At 41.1% G+C, this 15,562-nt stretch overlaps 1 protein-coding gene across 3 annotated transcripts in view; it reads right to left on the bottom strand.

Annotated features, from left to right (window-relative positions):
• Positions 1 to 1,216: 1,216 nt before the first annotated feature.
• The window catches only part of cep350 (centrosomal protein 350), a 32,459-nt gene continuing 18,113 nt past the window's right edge, over positions 1,217 to 15,562 (bottom strand). For 2 of the 3 annotated variants that reach the window (XM_041040925.1, XM_041040927.1), the window contains exons 25-38: positions 15,373 to 15,522; positions 15,033 to 15,193; positions 13,217 to 13,339; positions 11,249 to 11,499; positions 10,866 to 11,065; positions 10,340 to 10,493; positions 9,621 to 9,781; positions 9,350 to 9,483; positions 9,189 to 9,250; positions 7,185 to 9,073; positions 6,165 to 6,704; positions 5,551 to 5,697; positions 5,192 to 5,314; positions 1,217 to 4,882 (exon numbers count right to left, since the gene is read on the bottom strand). In XM_041040925.1, coding sequence (XP_040896859.1) covers positions 4,715 to 4,882; positions 5,192 to 5,314; positions 5,551 to 5,697; positions 6,165 to 6,704; positions 7,185 to 9,073; positions 9,189 to 9,250; positions 9,350 to 9,483; positions 9,621 to 9,781; positions 10,340 to 10,493; positions 10,866 to 11,065; positions 11,249 to 11,499; positions 13,217 to 13,339; positions 15,033 to 15,193; positions 15,373 to 15,522 — 4,263 coding nt within the window. In that variant the 3' untranslated portion in view covers positions 1,217 to 4,714. The remainder of the gene's footprint in view (positions 4,883 to 5,191; positions 5,315 to 5,550; positions 5,698 to 6,164; positions 6,705 to 7,184; positions 9,074 to 9,188; positions 9,251 to 9,349; positions 9,484 to 9,620; positions 9,782 to 10,339; positions 10,494 to 10,865; positions 11,066 to 11,248; positions 11,500 to 13,216; positions 13,340 to 15,032; positions 15,194 to 15,372; positions 15,523 to 15,562) is intronic. The other variant, XM_041040928.1, reaches the window with a different exon arrangement.

The raw sequence follows: 15,562 nt of genomic DNA, 5'->3' as shown, positions 1-15,562 counted from the left end.
TGGATACAGGAAGTAACTATTAATGACTAAATAGTGTATAGACTTAATTTGAAACTTAATTCTTGACCTCGGAAACTGGTTTGACAATACAGAAAAGATGAATAAAATAAAGAAATAAAATTAAAGTCGACTTGCTAGCTTTTTTTAAAAAAAATTACTTTGTGAATATCTTAAACTTAACTCTCTATATCATGGAGATGGAAGCTAGCTAACTTTTATTTTGACTCACGCGCATGAGAATATCTTACCTCAATGTCAACTCCCTTTTTCATGGGACTTTCATCCGCCTGCCATGGTCTTCCTGAGCTGTTAATTTACATTATATGTTCATTACAGCGTCGAAAGCTCCATTCGTTGAAGAGGACAGTGAGATGAGATGCGTTCGAGAGCTCCAGAAAAAAGCAAGTGAGCTGACAGTGAGTTTAGATATTTTTTTTTTGTGTCAAAATAAGAGCTATTGGTTTCGATTGAAAGGACATGTATTTAGCTAGTAGATGATTCTTTTTTTGTTTTTGCCAAAATATAAGCCTTTTGTCATTGCATTGCAGCAATTACCAAAAGTTTCAGATTTTTTTTTTGTCACGTAAATTACAGGTAACTAAGGTAGTTACCTGTAAGCACTACCCACCAACCTACAACACTCTCAGTAATTTAAAAAAAATCGCGAGATGTCAAATTATATTAAATTAAATTTCTATTCCATCTTCTGTATATCTTATTTCTCCCTACACAGTGGTCTGTTAGAATTAAACATTTTTACCTAAAATTTTCAGATATTTAGATTTTTTTTCAAAATTTGCCCTAAAAGCCCCAATATGTAAAATTCATGTGTAATTGTGAAGAATTTTAATACCTTTGGATGTCATGTCACAGAGGACATGTCCTTGGTTCCTCTGTGGTGCAGTAGCTACAGTTCTGGGCTCCTATATTTTCTTTTTCAAACATTTGGGTACAGTGAGTATTGTGCATTTAATCTGACTTGACACAGTGCAATGCTGTCCTTCACCCACATTCAGACACATCACCCTGCTGCTGCAGTTCTGAAGAAACCACTTGACAAACCTCAACATCTGATTTTGGTCACATACCCAAACATCGGTTTGAGGAGAAGATGACATTCCCTAGCTTGCTGTCAGCACTGTAACAATACTGTGCAGTAATTATGTCTGCATACTCTACATAAAACCACAACACATTAGCTGACAGTGTATTCCTTTAGAAACAATGAAAGCTTTATTTACAATTCCAAAGATCATTTAGTTAACAAATATATACTATGTACATATTTGCAAAGTAAACAGTGTTTATTTTACAACAATCGTTCTGGTTACAGTAACAGGGGGTCAGATTGGAAAGACAGTATTTACACCCGAAAAAGAATTGTACAAGTCTTCAAGTGCACTTAGCGCACACTCACAGCATATTATTATAAATACTCATAAACATTTCAAAAGATGAAGATGGACATCTAGCCTTACTGGGTTACTGTGATAATCAAATCTTTTGTGCCTACGTTGTAATTCGGTTAATAGGATCAGACCACACACTTTATTAAGAGGCAAAGTTGCTCCATTTCCTTGGGAAGAAAAGCAACTTCACCCTAAACCAAACAACTTCAAGCTTCTTGAAGATTTGTTTAATTTACAGACCAACAGCAGAATTCTAAGCTGTTTGGTCCATACATATAAAACAATGCATAAGATCAAGTACTGCATAGTTACAGAGGAGAACTTAACCTCCTCCCACATACAATCAATTCAAAAGGACAATCCTAGAGGGTTTGCAATAAAGCCTTGCAGAAAAATGTTTCTATGGTACTAATCAAGTCACCAGTACAGTTACATATGCCTACAGACCAGACATACAAGTCATACAGCATCAAGAAATTGGTATCAAATGTTTTTGGTCTTTTTTTTTTTTTTTTTTCTTTTGACATTATATAATTTACAGTTTGAACATACACCTTAGCAACTGTTAAAACACTGACAGTAGAAAAAAAACCCCAAAACAAAACAAAACAAAACAAAACAAAACATTAAGTACTCAGTTTAAGGTCACTTTAGCTCCAAACAGTCAGTGAGGATGAACAAGCTTTGTCACACATGTCGCGGTGAGTTTGTATACAGTTTGTTGGATCAAAGCAGCGCTGACAGTGAGGACTAAAATAAGCCCTTGGATACAGTCCTACATGCTCAGTCTCATCAGCTCAATGACTCACTTCTGTGCAGCCTGTGGGCTGGAGCTGTGTGTGTGTGTGTGTGTGTGTGTGTGTGTGTGTGTGTGTGTGTGTGTGTGTGTGTGTGTGTGTGTGTGGGTGTGTGTGGAGTGCCTGCAAACCAGTTCCTGATACAGTTTATCAATAAAATGACTCAACTGTGTCTATTTGCACAGATGTGGGAGGTGACACGGACAAGAAGCAGGTAACCTTTAGAGTGAGCCAGCGATTCTGTTAGCATTACAAACATTTCCTCAAGCTGAGGCACAGGAAGATGAAAAGGTAGCGGGAAAAAAAACCAAATCCTCCACTACACTATGCTCTGATACAGAAAGATTTATAAGGCAGAAACTGAAGTATTGGTAAACCAGTTAGAAGGAAGAGCAGTCATTCAAGGATCATTTACAAAATGGTAGTACAGCAGTTGAAAAGAGACTTTCAGACAAAATAGGTCCAACGGATGCCGAGACATCAAAAAAGTCTGATACAACTAACTTAAAGAGGCACTTAAACTGAACATTGAGAAGGACTACACCTCTGCTGTCTGGCTACATTCTGATGGCTGGTTTGAGCTTGTTGATTGCTGTGAAGCCAAAAGCTTCACAGCAGCAAGTGGAGCATTGAGCCATGCAGCTACAAGACTAAATGTTTGTTCAGCTACAGAAGCTTGTTCCAGGTCAACTGATGACAAAACAAGACAGCCACAGGTGTCGTCTCAGGTCGTAGAAAGTAAATGGACTGTAGAATAAGTAAGGCTCAAATCCAGCATTTCAGAACTGTCCTATAATGTGATTCTAAAAATTATCGAGTCAAGCCGACTGCCAGTCTTTTGTGTCCCACTTGCATACTATAAACTAAAACAAATGAAATATTAAGAATGCCAGCATGCATTCAAAACTTCCTTGTTTTTTGAGAGTGACACTGATGGACACAGAATATAAAAAAAAAGTGAGGAGCTACTGTTAATGCAGGGCTATGGTTTCAATTACAGCACAAAAAAATAAGAAAGCAAATTATTGGAGAAGTATTTCCCTTGGTAGCTGTATGAGATTTTTTGTATGCTTCAAAATATTAACATATAGTACGGAAGTGAGGCACAGTGATTGTGTTGACCGAGCAGACAGTTGTGGCCACAAAAAAAAAAAAAAAAAAAAAAAAAAAATCATAGTTTCAATTCATTCTCAACACCACAACTTTTAAATAATAAAACAGATTTCCCCATGTTCTTTTTCTGGTTTCAATAGAATTCTTTCAACCTCCTACATAATGTATTGCCATATTCACATTCACATTTCTGTTTGTGCTTTTACAATTTCATTAGATTTTCTTTACACAATGTTAAAATTATCTTTTATCTATATGTTGACAAGATCATTTACAATTCCCGATGTTCCTTTCTCCTCTAAACATTTTTTAAACATTTTCACACAATAAATAATATAATTAAGGAGGCAAAATGTTTCATACAATATCTGAACTCAGTGATGTTCCAACACTGCGGTCTGACAGTATTTAATGAGTGACACATTTTCATTGTTTTAGCTGTCCTCCAACAAACTGGATCTGAAATTCAATAATACTTATGAAGTTAAAGTGATGAGATTCAGAGAGGGAGTTCATTTCCTTATTGAGTGAACAGTAATGGATTTTTTTCTACATCATCCCCCAAGTTTTTAGGGCCACATGTTCGACTTTCTTAGTCAGTCACCTGATCTCAGTCCAACAGCAAAAATTCCCTGTAAACGTTTTTGTTTAAGGCAAGCTTACAGTTCCATAAAATGGGGGACTATGTATAAAAGGCTACAGTTTCTACACCTTCCACCCAATATGGATGTAAAAAAAAAACTCTATTAAAGCTAACATTTGAGAATTTAACCCCACAGTCATTGTTTAATTTCAATGTTTTGGATTAAAAAGTCAGAACAATAATGTGTCACTGTCAAATCACTTACAGACTACACTGTATATTCTTTTCTGCTATTCTGTTACAATTATTGAATCCAAACAAATATTTAAGATTCAAAACAAAATATAACAACCTACTCTTGTTCCAGGTGGATTTTATATTTTACACCCCAAAAGGAACAATCAGCATTAGCAGCATTAATGGACTTTGGATGCTAACAAATAGCACAGTCCATCATATCAAAACATCTGCTCATTCTCCAACTGGCATCTACAAAAGGACCAGTCCAGGAGGTGAGAACTGAGACTAGATTGTGTTAAGGTTTAAGGATTGCTCAAGAGGTGTTTTGTGTGTAAAACAAACTGTATAACCACGACAGTTAGCTGAAGCAAATTCAGCAAATTAATGTTACAGACATAAGTAGGAGTTGTCTAGCTGAGAGGTAATGCTGGGATTGAAGGCATCTGAGGGTTGCCATTGGCACATCAGCCGGCGGAAGACCAAGCGGTTGTAGGTTGGCTGGAGCACACTGGGGTGAGGACAGACTGGGATTGAGCTAGAGGTTGTAGTTTTAAATCCAAGCAGGGAAACTGTCAGGAGAGGGAGTCTCTTTTGGCCCTCTTGTCATAGATTAGCGTCAACACATTTGTGGTGTCCTTCAACAATGCATCAAAGATACTGTCTGCCAGCTGCATCTTCACAAACAGCTCATCCTCGTCGTAGTTGACCCACTGGGCTTCCTCCTCATGGAGCTCCTGAACCTGAGAGACAAACAAGGTTCACCTCTATAGCACAGTGACTAACATCACATTTGCCGTTCGTACTGCAGTGAGTGAAATTTTACGTCAGCTTTCGGTTGTATACAAAAACCACCCAGATGATTACAGTATCAGGGCTGAGTAACTTCTCAACAACTCAACATCTGAAAATGTCCTATTGTTCTGACATTAAGGAAACTCACAGAAACTGTATTACACAATAAATAGGATCTACACAACACATGGTTGTGTTCTGTCCTGGTCATGAAGGCCATGAGCAAAATAACCCAAACATTTAATGCTGGGACCTACCAGTATGTGATCGACTCTGTCGCGTTTCTTTCTGCCAAATTTGAGCATCTTCTGCCAGTCAGTCTTCTGGCTCTGATTCTTTGTCAGACCGTACAATTTCAGTACTTCTGCTGTGATGAACTCCTGGTGTGATACAATGTGAGAAAACAACATAACTCATCACATGTGTAAAAGGCATTTGACTTTGGGTGACTGTGAAGACCTTGTAAAACTGTACTCAATAAAATTTGCCATATTGTGAAGTTTGTTTAAACTGCTACTCACTTTAGTAAAGAAACCAAGCACAAAAAAATTAAAAAAATCATCTAGTAAAATATAAGACGATGAAGTAAAATGCTTGGTGTCTTTTTGCATTGTACCTGGACTTTGGTGATGTCTCCTGATGTCTTTACTCTGTGGAAGAAGGAGGCCTTGACTCGCCGTGTTTTGACCCACTGAGGCTGATCAGTGTTGGGGTCTTCAGCATAGATTTCCTGAAGCATCTCCCAGGTCAGGTCATACACACCCTGCGGAACAGTAGAGAGCAATGAGATACACGATACAATGCTAAAACATGTCATATTAAATAAAACTGAATCTATAACCATGGTGGATAGGTTTCTCAGATTTAGTAATGCCATGTTAGGTGAAGCTGGAGGCAACTGAAATAGTTGTGCAGTCTGGAAAACATTACAACGCCCATCCGAGAGGACTCTCCTGAACAAAGGGGAACTTTCCTGGCATTTAACCTCAATGGACACTTAGATTAGGCGATGTCTTCAAAATTATACTGAGAGTCCAGCTGCCTTTGGCTTAATGCTACTGAGGCAGGACAGTTGTGTGCTGATATTCACAAACATGATTGGCAGGGGGACAAAAAGTAAGTCAAGTGTGTTCTGTTGTTTTTAAATTGTGCAAACTGTTTAGTTTTTCAATTGTTCAGTTTTTGTTTTGTAGACTTTTTTAAAAATGTTTTTCAAGTTCTTCATTTCACCTTTCTGTAGCTGCGGATGGCGAGGGCCTCCTGGTCCTGGCTGCTGGCCTCTTTACCCAGATACTCTTGTGAAGGTTTGGGGTTTGGCATTTGTGCAAGGGTCACTGCTCCCTCCTCCCCCAGACCACAGCTCTCCCAGATCTCCCGAGTTGCAGCATGGACCATCTTCTCCACCTCTGTGGCTGAGTGGGGCACCACCATGGCGGGCTGCTCGGGCAGTTTAGGAGGCAGGGGTAGAGGCAGCTCAGGTCTAGGTGGAGTCTTTACCTGCTGTTCACCACCTGGTGATGCGACCAGCCCCCCCATAGGAGCTCCGGCTGATGAGCCAGACCTCCCCAGGCCTCCTCCTCCCAGCCTCGCCTCTTGCTCTTCCTGTTTCTGTTTGAGTCTCTGCTGTTCTCTACGGGAGCTGAGGCCAAAGTCCTCATCAAACCAGTCCTGATCGTCACCTAGCTCATCCAGCAGTTCACGGCTCAGTTCCAGCTCTGCTAGTCGCTTGGCGAGTTCCTCTTGACCACTGGCCCCCAACACTGGACTCTCCTGGTATGAAAGAAATACAGGAAAAAATCTCATTCATGAACACTTCCAAGCTTAGATCAAAACATTCAATGAATCAGATTACCTAACTGCACCATGACCCGTTAGAAATCATGGTTTTAACACTTTTGATGTAGTCTTAAAGAGTATCCAGTCTTACTGACATTTCAGACACAAAGCGTTTTCAGCAAAAAGCACCAAATTCAATAAAGTCTGTCAATATAAAGTTGGACTTTGGCTGAACACATCCCAAAAGCAAGGGCCCTCCAGGTCAAATCAACAAGCACTGTTTGTCAGTAACTTGATTATCAAAATTCCACAGTTCAATCACATTAAAGTCCAGCATTACCACATTTTAAGATTTTCTCTGACTGATATTTCTATTGATTCTGAAATTACCTAAAACATGGAGACAAAATGTTATTTTCCAGTAAAATCTTCTTTCATTAACATGCTACTGAAGAATCAGAAATACATACTTACCGGTCGGTTACACAGCTCTGGAGAAGACAGCTCCTCTTTTTCTATGGGTAGGAAGAAAGGCAGACCATCTTTTTGTTCCACTGAAGAGATCCACTCCTCCTTTTCTACATTTTCCCCAAACAGGTCTCCATTCATCTGGTTGGCAGCTTCTATCTTCTGCTCTTTGGCCTTTTTAATTTCAGCAAACTGCTTTAAGGTGTCGTTCACAAAGTTGCTGAAGAGCTTGTCTGCAAACGTGTCCAGTAAATCTGTGTCCTTCTTTTCTTCCTCAACATCCCTGAGATCTGTGGTAAGGTCAGCAGGAGTTAACTGGTGTTGTGAGTCTACGTCTTCTCTCTCAACAAGGCTTGTAATCTCCTTCTGACTTTGCTTCCCCAGGCCAATCTTGTCCATATCAGAGATGAGGAGAGTGGTCGGTGCATCGTCAAATTCCAACATTATGTCCCGACAGTTGCCATTAGAAATCGGATGCTTGGATTCTTTGTGATGCTGTGAATTGAGGTGGGGTCCGGCCTTCAGTGAGGTCTGGTTCTTGGGAAGAGAATCATCTGTAATCTTTTTATCTTGAGACCCAAAGTCCTTATGAGACGATTCTTCATTTTTACTCTTAAGATTTCCTTGTTTTTCATTGTTTTTGTCCTCATCCGTTTTACGTTTATCCCCACCTTTATCTGACAGATCATCAAAGAAGGAGTCCTCGTCCTCTGTGGTGTCTGTGTAGACCTCAAACTTGTCTGGGAGGTGTGTGATTTTGTCTGGAGGAGCAAAGATACCGTGGCACTCATCACACTCAAAGTATACCACTCCATCATATGTGCCGTTGTTGCTTCCTTCAGACTTGTCTAACTCCACGCCAGCCCAGAAGCCGTTGGCAAAGCTGGTCGGGCCTTTGAATCTCAGAGTGCCGGGCTGAACACTGCCAACAAGAACCCGATCTCCAATATTGAAACTTGGCATTTCATCTATAACAGGAGAGAGAGGGGTCTGCAAAGGAGAGATGGGTGGCGAGTGGCTGGAATTAATGCTCTTACTGTCATGTTTGGAGTCTTCTGTCTTCTTATGAAGTTCTAGCAATCTTCCAGATTGGTTGCTAGGTTCACTCGTGCCAGAATGGCGACTCAGCTCCTCAGCTATTTCCTCCTCTACCTCCTCATCTTGGCTGTCATACGGTGTGGCCTTTCTTGAACCCTTGATTTCAGTCGGGGAAACTGAGATTTGAGACTCAGGCCTGGAACTATGATGCTGCTCCCGGGGTGATGAATCAACTGATGACTCAAAGTCATCATGATAGCCATCTGCCAAGGGAGAGGAGGCTTCAGCATCCTTTATGGGTGTCTCTTTATTTGAAGAGAAGGCAACTGAATCAGGGAAGCAGGAGGGGCCACTGGTTGGAGAGCTGTAACCAGGATGTGGTGAGGTTTTGAGGTCCACTGGAACTGAATGTGACTTAGTTGTGGGTTTCACATCATCCTCTGCTTCATATGTTTCCTTTGCTTCAGATGGAGGATGCTGTTCTTCACTTGCTGAAGAGGAAACGTGTTTAGATGTAGAAAGCTTCTCCCAGGAGTCCGGTTTGTCTTCTTTTTCAAGCTTAAGGAGACGGTCAGAGTGCTGATCCTCCAACCTGGAGCTTACTTCCACCTCCAGCTCTTCCTGAATTTCAGATCTTTGATCGGACACAATGCTCCCATCCCCAGACTCATTTATCTGTGGCTTGGTTTCCCTGGCGGAAGGTTTTAAAAGATCCACAGAGGACTGAAGGCTCCTCAGTCCTGAGGCTGGACACTCTGGGCTGCCATATACTGGGGTTGGAGTGACAGTTGGTGGGTCATCAGATAAGTATTCAGGCATCGAGGTGGATCTACTGGGATCAACTTGAGGAGAGGCATCTAACATAACAGGAGATGACAACATTACTATTGTAACAAACATTATCAGATTCAGTTTTTAAATAAAATGTTGTAATTATGTATATATTAGTTATGATGAGTATGAATCACTCACTGTGGTCTACTGAAGCATCAATTTGCCTCCTTTCAGCGTCAGAGACTTGGCTGGTTTCAAACCTAAGAAAGAGGGATTTTTATAAACTGTGCACCAATCTTTTTTTTAAGTCATATTACATTAAAAGCTACACAAGCACCACAGTATTCTGATTTTGGTACCTTTGTGAAGGTGGTTTAAAGCTGGACTGCTCTGCAACTGGCGTGGAATCCTTGATCTGGGACTTTGTATCAGGTGTTGAGTCTGGCTCCTTGTTCAGTTCTGCCTTAGTTTTCTCAATGAAGTTGTTATAGGTCTGAAAATAAAAGGGGATAATAACAGTTAAAATTTCATCGGTGTGCTTGTACAAGGATAAATACACACAAACATACACATATGCCTGGAAACAATGTAGTTTAAACAACCACCTTGATGCCCTAACATTCACATTACCTCCAGCTGCTTTAGCAGGCTGGCCTCCTTTGCCTTCAGGCGCTCCTTGTGCCTCTTCTTTTGCTCTTTCTTCAGCTGGTAGGCCATAAACTTTCGTTTCTTGAGTTCTTCCTTCAGGGCCTTGATACGACTCTCTATGTCACTCTGGTCTGAAATGGGTTCTGAAGGCAAATTTAGAAGATAAATCACAGTTAGAATGTGAAACAAGTGCCAGACCTCTGATTAGCAGTGGGTAATCCAACTTTGTGCCCCCTCGAACTCAGTTCCAGCCCAGTACTTTGGGGATTACTGTACATTTTCTTTACCAAGAATGTGTGAAGTTCATTTTTGTGCACATTGCTTTGGCTTGTAGACAATGAACAAACAGTATTACAAAGCTTAAAGGTTTAAACACTGGCTGGAAAAAGAATTAAACACATTCAGCTACAATACTAGCCCAGCAAAACCGTCTTTGCCTGTGCGATATCTAAATGCAATGCAAAGTGTTCTCTCCTCCTATCACACAGCTAAGCAGGTTGAGTATCAAGGAAGTGCTTGCATAATGTGTTCCTGGCAGCATCACATTATGTCTGACTACACAGTGCCAACAATATAGCTGCATTATGTCCACTCTCTACTTTCCCCCCTCAATCTTCTCTGAGAACTATAAGGAACTATTATACACACTAAAAACACTATATGTTCAATGTCTGCGTGTGTTGAGTCATTGTGTTACTCACCAGTCTGTGTGGCCATGGGGGAGTCAGTTGGCTGAGTGCGGGCCAGGTTGATGGTCTGGGAGGTGGAGCGAAGCTGCATCTTGGTTTTGCTGCTGCCATCTGAAGGAGAGGCAGCAGGGCTGTGGCTGCCTTTGACTATAGAAGACTGGACAGACTAAACAGGAGGAGGGGGAGGGGAAGAGAAGGGGATATTACTTCAGGATATGACAACACAGTCAGATGGATGGATAGAGGCATGCCTGGATTAATATTTTACATGCTCGGTAAATTAACAAATGGGTAGTTACCCCTTTGCATGTCTCTCAGACATTATAAAGCTTTTTGTGTGTTCAATAGATCAGTGAAAGACTACAAATAACTCATACATAATATACATACATTTCACTCTCTTCGACATGTGGGGCCAGTTTTAAGAGTTTGGTGCTATGTTTACGCTCAAAATTAACACTGCTACCATCAAAGAGAAAGGACTAAACACTGAAATACAAACAGGAGAGATAACCACATTTATCACATTAATGCGTACTTGTCTGCTAGGTGATGGTGAAGCTGAAGTGAAGTCTTGGGTGTAATTCGCAGGGCTGCTCTGGACAGAGGCCAAAGGTGTTTCAGGGACTGACGCAGGGTGTGCTGAGGAGGGGCTTCCTGGTTCCTTGGACCCCTCTCCCTCTGTGTGTATACTGGACTCAGGTGTCGCAAAGGAGCGGTTGCCCTCACTCGCACACTCTGAAAATTAAACACATTAACATGAAGTCATTTGTACTTGTCTAGATTGATCCTGACATTTTTCTGTGTCCTACATTGCATTTCAAAACTCCTTCTCTCTCATTCTTTGTTATATTTCTTTTAACTTTAAACTTGGCTACACCTTGCCATACACTTGAAAATGAAAGAATCCTGTTGCTTCACCTTTCTCACTGTCAGTTCTGAGCTCAGAGCTTCGATGGTCACTAGGGCTAATGTCAGAGATGTCCTTTTTCAGACTCTCTGACACATCACGATCCTTGTCCCTGGGCGTCTGCCGGTCCCAGACAGCCAGGGCCTCTTTCTCCATCCTACGGACCTCTGCCTCCTCCTGGTCCAGCCGCTGTTTCCACTGCAGAAGCTCCTCAGCATGGTGGCGCCTCTGCATCAGCTGCTGCTCCCGCTTGGTCAGGAACCTGAGGAATGGGATGGTAAGGATGAAGGGGAAAAAGAAAGGAGAGACGAGAGAAGCAGTAGAAGAGATTAAAAAGGGAGATTGTAGATGATTGTGGGGAGAAATGAAGATGAAGAGAAGGGCAGGAAGACGAAGGGTGGTGAGGGGGAAGAGATAAGGTGGCAGTGATGAGGGAGAGAAGAGAAGTAGGACAAAGACATTTAGCATAAGGGATGGTTAACGTGCCCTCGCAGAAGCAAGCAGACCCAAATCACCTGGACATCCAGTTTTCACAGCAAACTCACCTCAAACATCTGTCCAACACTCAGAGAAGCAAACACACACATACACACCTGATCCATGCCTACAATAATGATCCAAATAATGAAGTGCACAAGCACCCATCAAATGGAAAAAAAAAACATGATGGCATGTCACTCAGGAGAAAAGAAGAGTAGGAAAACAGTGAAGATGTCAGATTCATGCATCAGACTGAAACCCAGAAGTTAAACACTGATTGGGTGCAGTCACACACACACACACCTCACATATATTTAGCAGTAACAAGAGACAGAATAAACCTAATCACAGACAGTTAAATCTGTATGAGTGTCTGTTTAGTATGACCTCTTCCATTTACTGTACTCCCCTTACCAATGAGGATAATGTAATTCTAAAATTGAACTTACACTGGGTCACATATACGTACGCATCTCTGCAGATACATATCAAAACAAAGTACAGTCAGGTATAGCTGTTGTGTAATGGGGTCTCCCACAGCTATGGGTGCCATTATAGTGCAGTATTATTTAGCCTTAATCTGATTTAGAGGCCTTTCTCTTGACCTAATGTGTACTGATGAAAGGCCAGATACGGAAGAAGCAGGCTGGGGGATTCTTTTAGTGCATTCCCAAACTGTATTAAAGCCCAGAGCAATCTGTACTCATTATCCCATCCTATGCAACAGTTACCTAATAAAGAGGGCTAGTTAAGATTTACTGGGCTCATTAAAGAGATAGGCCACTCTATCTCTGGTCTGTTCCAAGCAAAAGTCGGTTACTTCCCAGTCTTAGTGTGGTTTAATCTGAAAACATTTTATATCAATAACTGGTCTGAAGCAGACCAAGCCATCGGCCACAAAGACAGACGGGAGATGTGCTGCAACTTATTTTTCATTCATTCCAAGAGACAAGAAATAAAAGAGGGGAAGAATTGCAAATTAGACATCACAGAAATTAGTGAAATCCCAGTATTGAGTCTGAGATTCCCATCCAACAAGGAAGGCTCCTTCTGAATAAACATAACCTTCATGACCATTTTATTTTATGTCCAATTATCTCAAATTTTCATTGTTTTGAACTCAGTCTGTGCTTTAATAGCTACAGTGGTGATACTGCATTATTTACCTCATTGGCAAAACAAAAAACTAGCATAAAAATATTTTAAATTCAAAGTGAAGTTGTCAAAAGGTTAGCTTATTTCAGTAAAGCAGCTTTCCTTGGGCACTTTTCAAGCTTTCACTCAAATTCCACCCTGGAAGTTAAAAACTTCTGAAAACCTCACAGAAAACCCAAACAAACCAACACATCCAATCACTCATCATCCACCATCCCACCCACACAGGGTCCCCGTGCCAGTGGATGAACACAAGCATGTTCCATGGGGTGGGAGGTGGGAAGTGAGGCAGGGCAGAGCTCGGTGGGGGTGCTGGGGAAGAGGTAGAGATCACTGTACAGTACCTGACCAACTGGTTGTAGATAAAAAGCTGGAATTTAGGGTGGAGGTTGGGAAGACAGACACTGAGGGAGGCCCAGTGATGGGCCGTGAACACAGAGAAGAAGTAGTGGACAGGAGAGCAGTGTCTACAACATACAAGCACGCAACAGACAAAGTCAAAAAGAGTCACACAAACATGGGTATGGACATGTACAGCACACCCACACACACAAACACACACACAAAATGCCAAGAGGGGGAGACATTAAAAACATAGGAGACACAGAGGGAAAATACAAGTAGAGAGAAAGGGAGAGAGAAGAGTGATATGAGCAAATGTGGTTTTATTGCAGCAAGTTGTCAGTCTGTGAGGCCTCTGTTGGAAAGCCTGTTAAAATGACTGTTTTGGGAGAACATGAATATTTAAACTGCATGTGGGCATCAAGTATGGGGTGGGTGATGATCACTGCTTATGCAGGGGCTTAAAGGATAGATACACCAGTAAGCCTGACTCTTAAACAAATTAAAGCATGAGCTAACAGTTCACAGGCTTAGGTGAAGTGATTACTTTGTTAGTATGTTATGTCGAGCTGAATATAGACTGTACTTAAGCTATGATCAACAACATGACAGCCGTGATAGAGAATGACAGAGGGAAGGGAAGAGACACTTATTATTAAAAAGGATCATGGCAAGCAAGCAAGCTAATAAATACATGATCAGACACAAATATAGGTTTTATATTTTTGTTAGATCCTCTTAATCACTTTCTTAATGTATAAAAAAAATAAGAGAAGCTAATCAAAATTGTGCTGTTAATTGTATCACCAGTATTAATTTAAACAAATCTAGACCTAAAAATTGCTGAAGTGCTACCATGATGTTGAAGATTGGCACGTGATTTGTAGCCAACTAATAAATCCTAAACCCCAGAACAATTAACCTACTTGTTGGAGCTACCCCCTGTCCTGTCCTATGGAGCTATCCCCTGACCAAAGCTTTCAGCTAAGTCCAAAACCTCAGAAGACCTACAGGAACTCCAAGCGCATTCAGTAACTGGTTAGGAGAAGAGGAAGTCGATGTAATAAAAGTGATGGAGTTACCAACTTATGTTGGTCTCATCTGGAAAATAATTATCCCTCTGTAACTGAAAGTTTCAGTATTAGTAATGTTACATTTATATAGAACTTTAATTTTATCAGATGTTTTTGCGTTTCAAAATTTATTTAAGTGTGCAGCAGATAACTCTTGGTACAGATCCTCCTGTTGTGGGTTTAAAACGTTACAGGGGAGTATTGCAGCAGAGAGCGTGAATCTTAATCTGCTCTAGAGGGAGAAGAACATGGAGCATGCTTATCTTCACATCCACACATCCACACATTCACAGCACTGTAGACAGCAAGCAAATATGGCATGCACTGATAGTACTGTTAGTTTCCATTAGTAATTCCATTAACTAGTTGCTAGTTAAGACCCTTTGTACAGAATATGAAAAATGTCTGACTTTTTTTGACTTATCATGGTAGAATTAATTTTAAAAAGCTTCTGTCACAAACAGCACAGTGCTTTGCTGTGTCACTGGTTATGATCAGGGGCCAAAAATAAAAGAAAACTAAAAAGATGAACAACTAAAAAAAAACAAAACTTGATGAGGGTATCCCCATTGTTTTTACAAAATAAAAGAACAAAAGTGGCAAATCACAAGGGGAAAGCATGGCAGCAGGATACACCTATGGTGAGTACTATTAAAAACAGATAAAGAAGCATGACTGTGATATTTTGTTAGTAAAATAGTCAAAGATCCCAAGAATATATGGAAAATTTAATGAAAGTCTTTACTTCTCATCCATGTGAGTGCGCATCTTCTTAAGCTTCTGCATGATGCTGCTAGTTTCACTTCCAGAGATGGAAAGCGAGGGAGACGGGCTGCGGTTATCATCAGCATGTCTCACGTTGGGGGAGGCAGGCTCCGACACTGGTGTTTCTGACACAGGGGTCTCCTGGAGGATAGATAAACGGACACACACAAAAAAGCCAATATTTAGTAAACTGTAAGATGAACACAGCAACATGTTCTGCAGTTAAATGTATATTTTCATACTATTTCAGTATAACAAACAGTACTGGACTGAACCCCCCCCCCCCCTCTGTGTAGTCGGTCAGTGACTGCACTACTCACAGGTGGTACTTCACCCCCAGCACACTTGAGACGCTCCTTCAGTCTGAGTGTAGAGTTTCTCATGCGCTCAATCTCCTCCTGCTGCTTCAGCAACAGCTGCCTTTCCTTCCTCGCTGCTTTGTTGGCCTCCTGCAGTCGCTTGATCTCAGCCTGGGAAAGCGAGTTAGTTATGGTTAACATTGCATTACAC

This window comes from Toxotes jaculatrix, chromosome 6 (assembly GCF_017976425.1).
Source record: "Toxotes jaculatrix isolate fToxJac2 chromosome 6, fToxJac2.pri, whole genome shotgun sequence".
NCBI classification, from domain to species: Eukaryota; Metazoa; Chordata; class Actinopteri; family Toxotidae; genus Toxotes; species Toxotes jaculatrix.
Note: the sequence above shows the minus strand (reverse complement) of the source record. Positions and strands in the feature narration are given on the sequence as shown.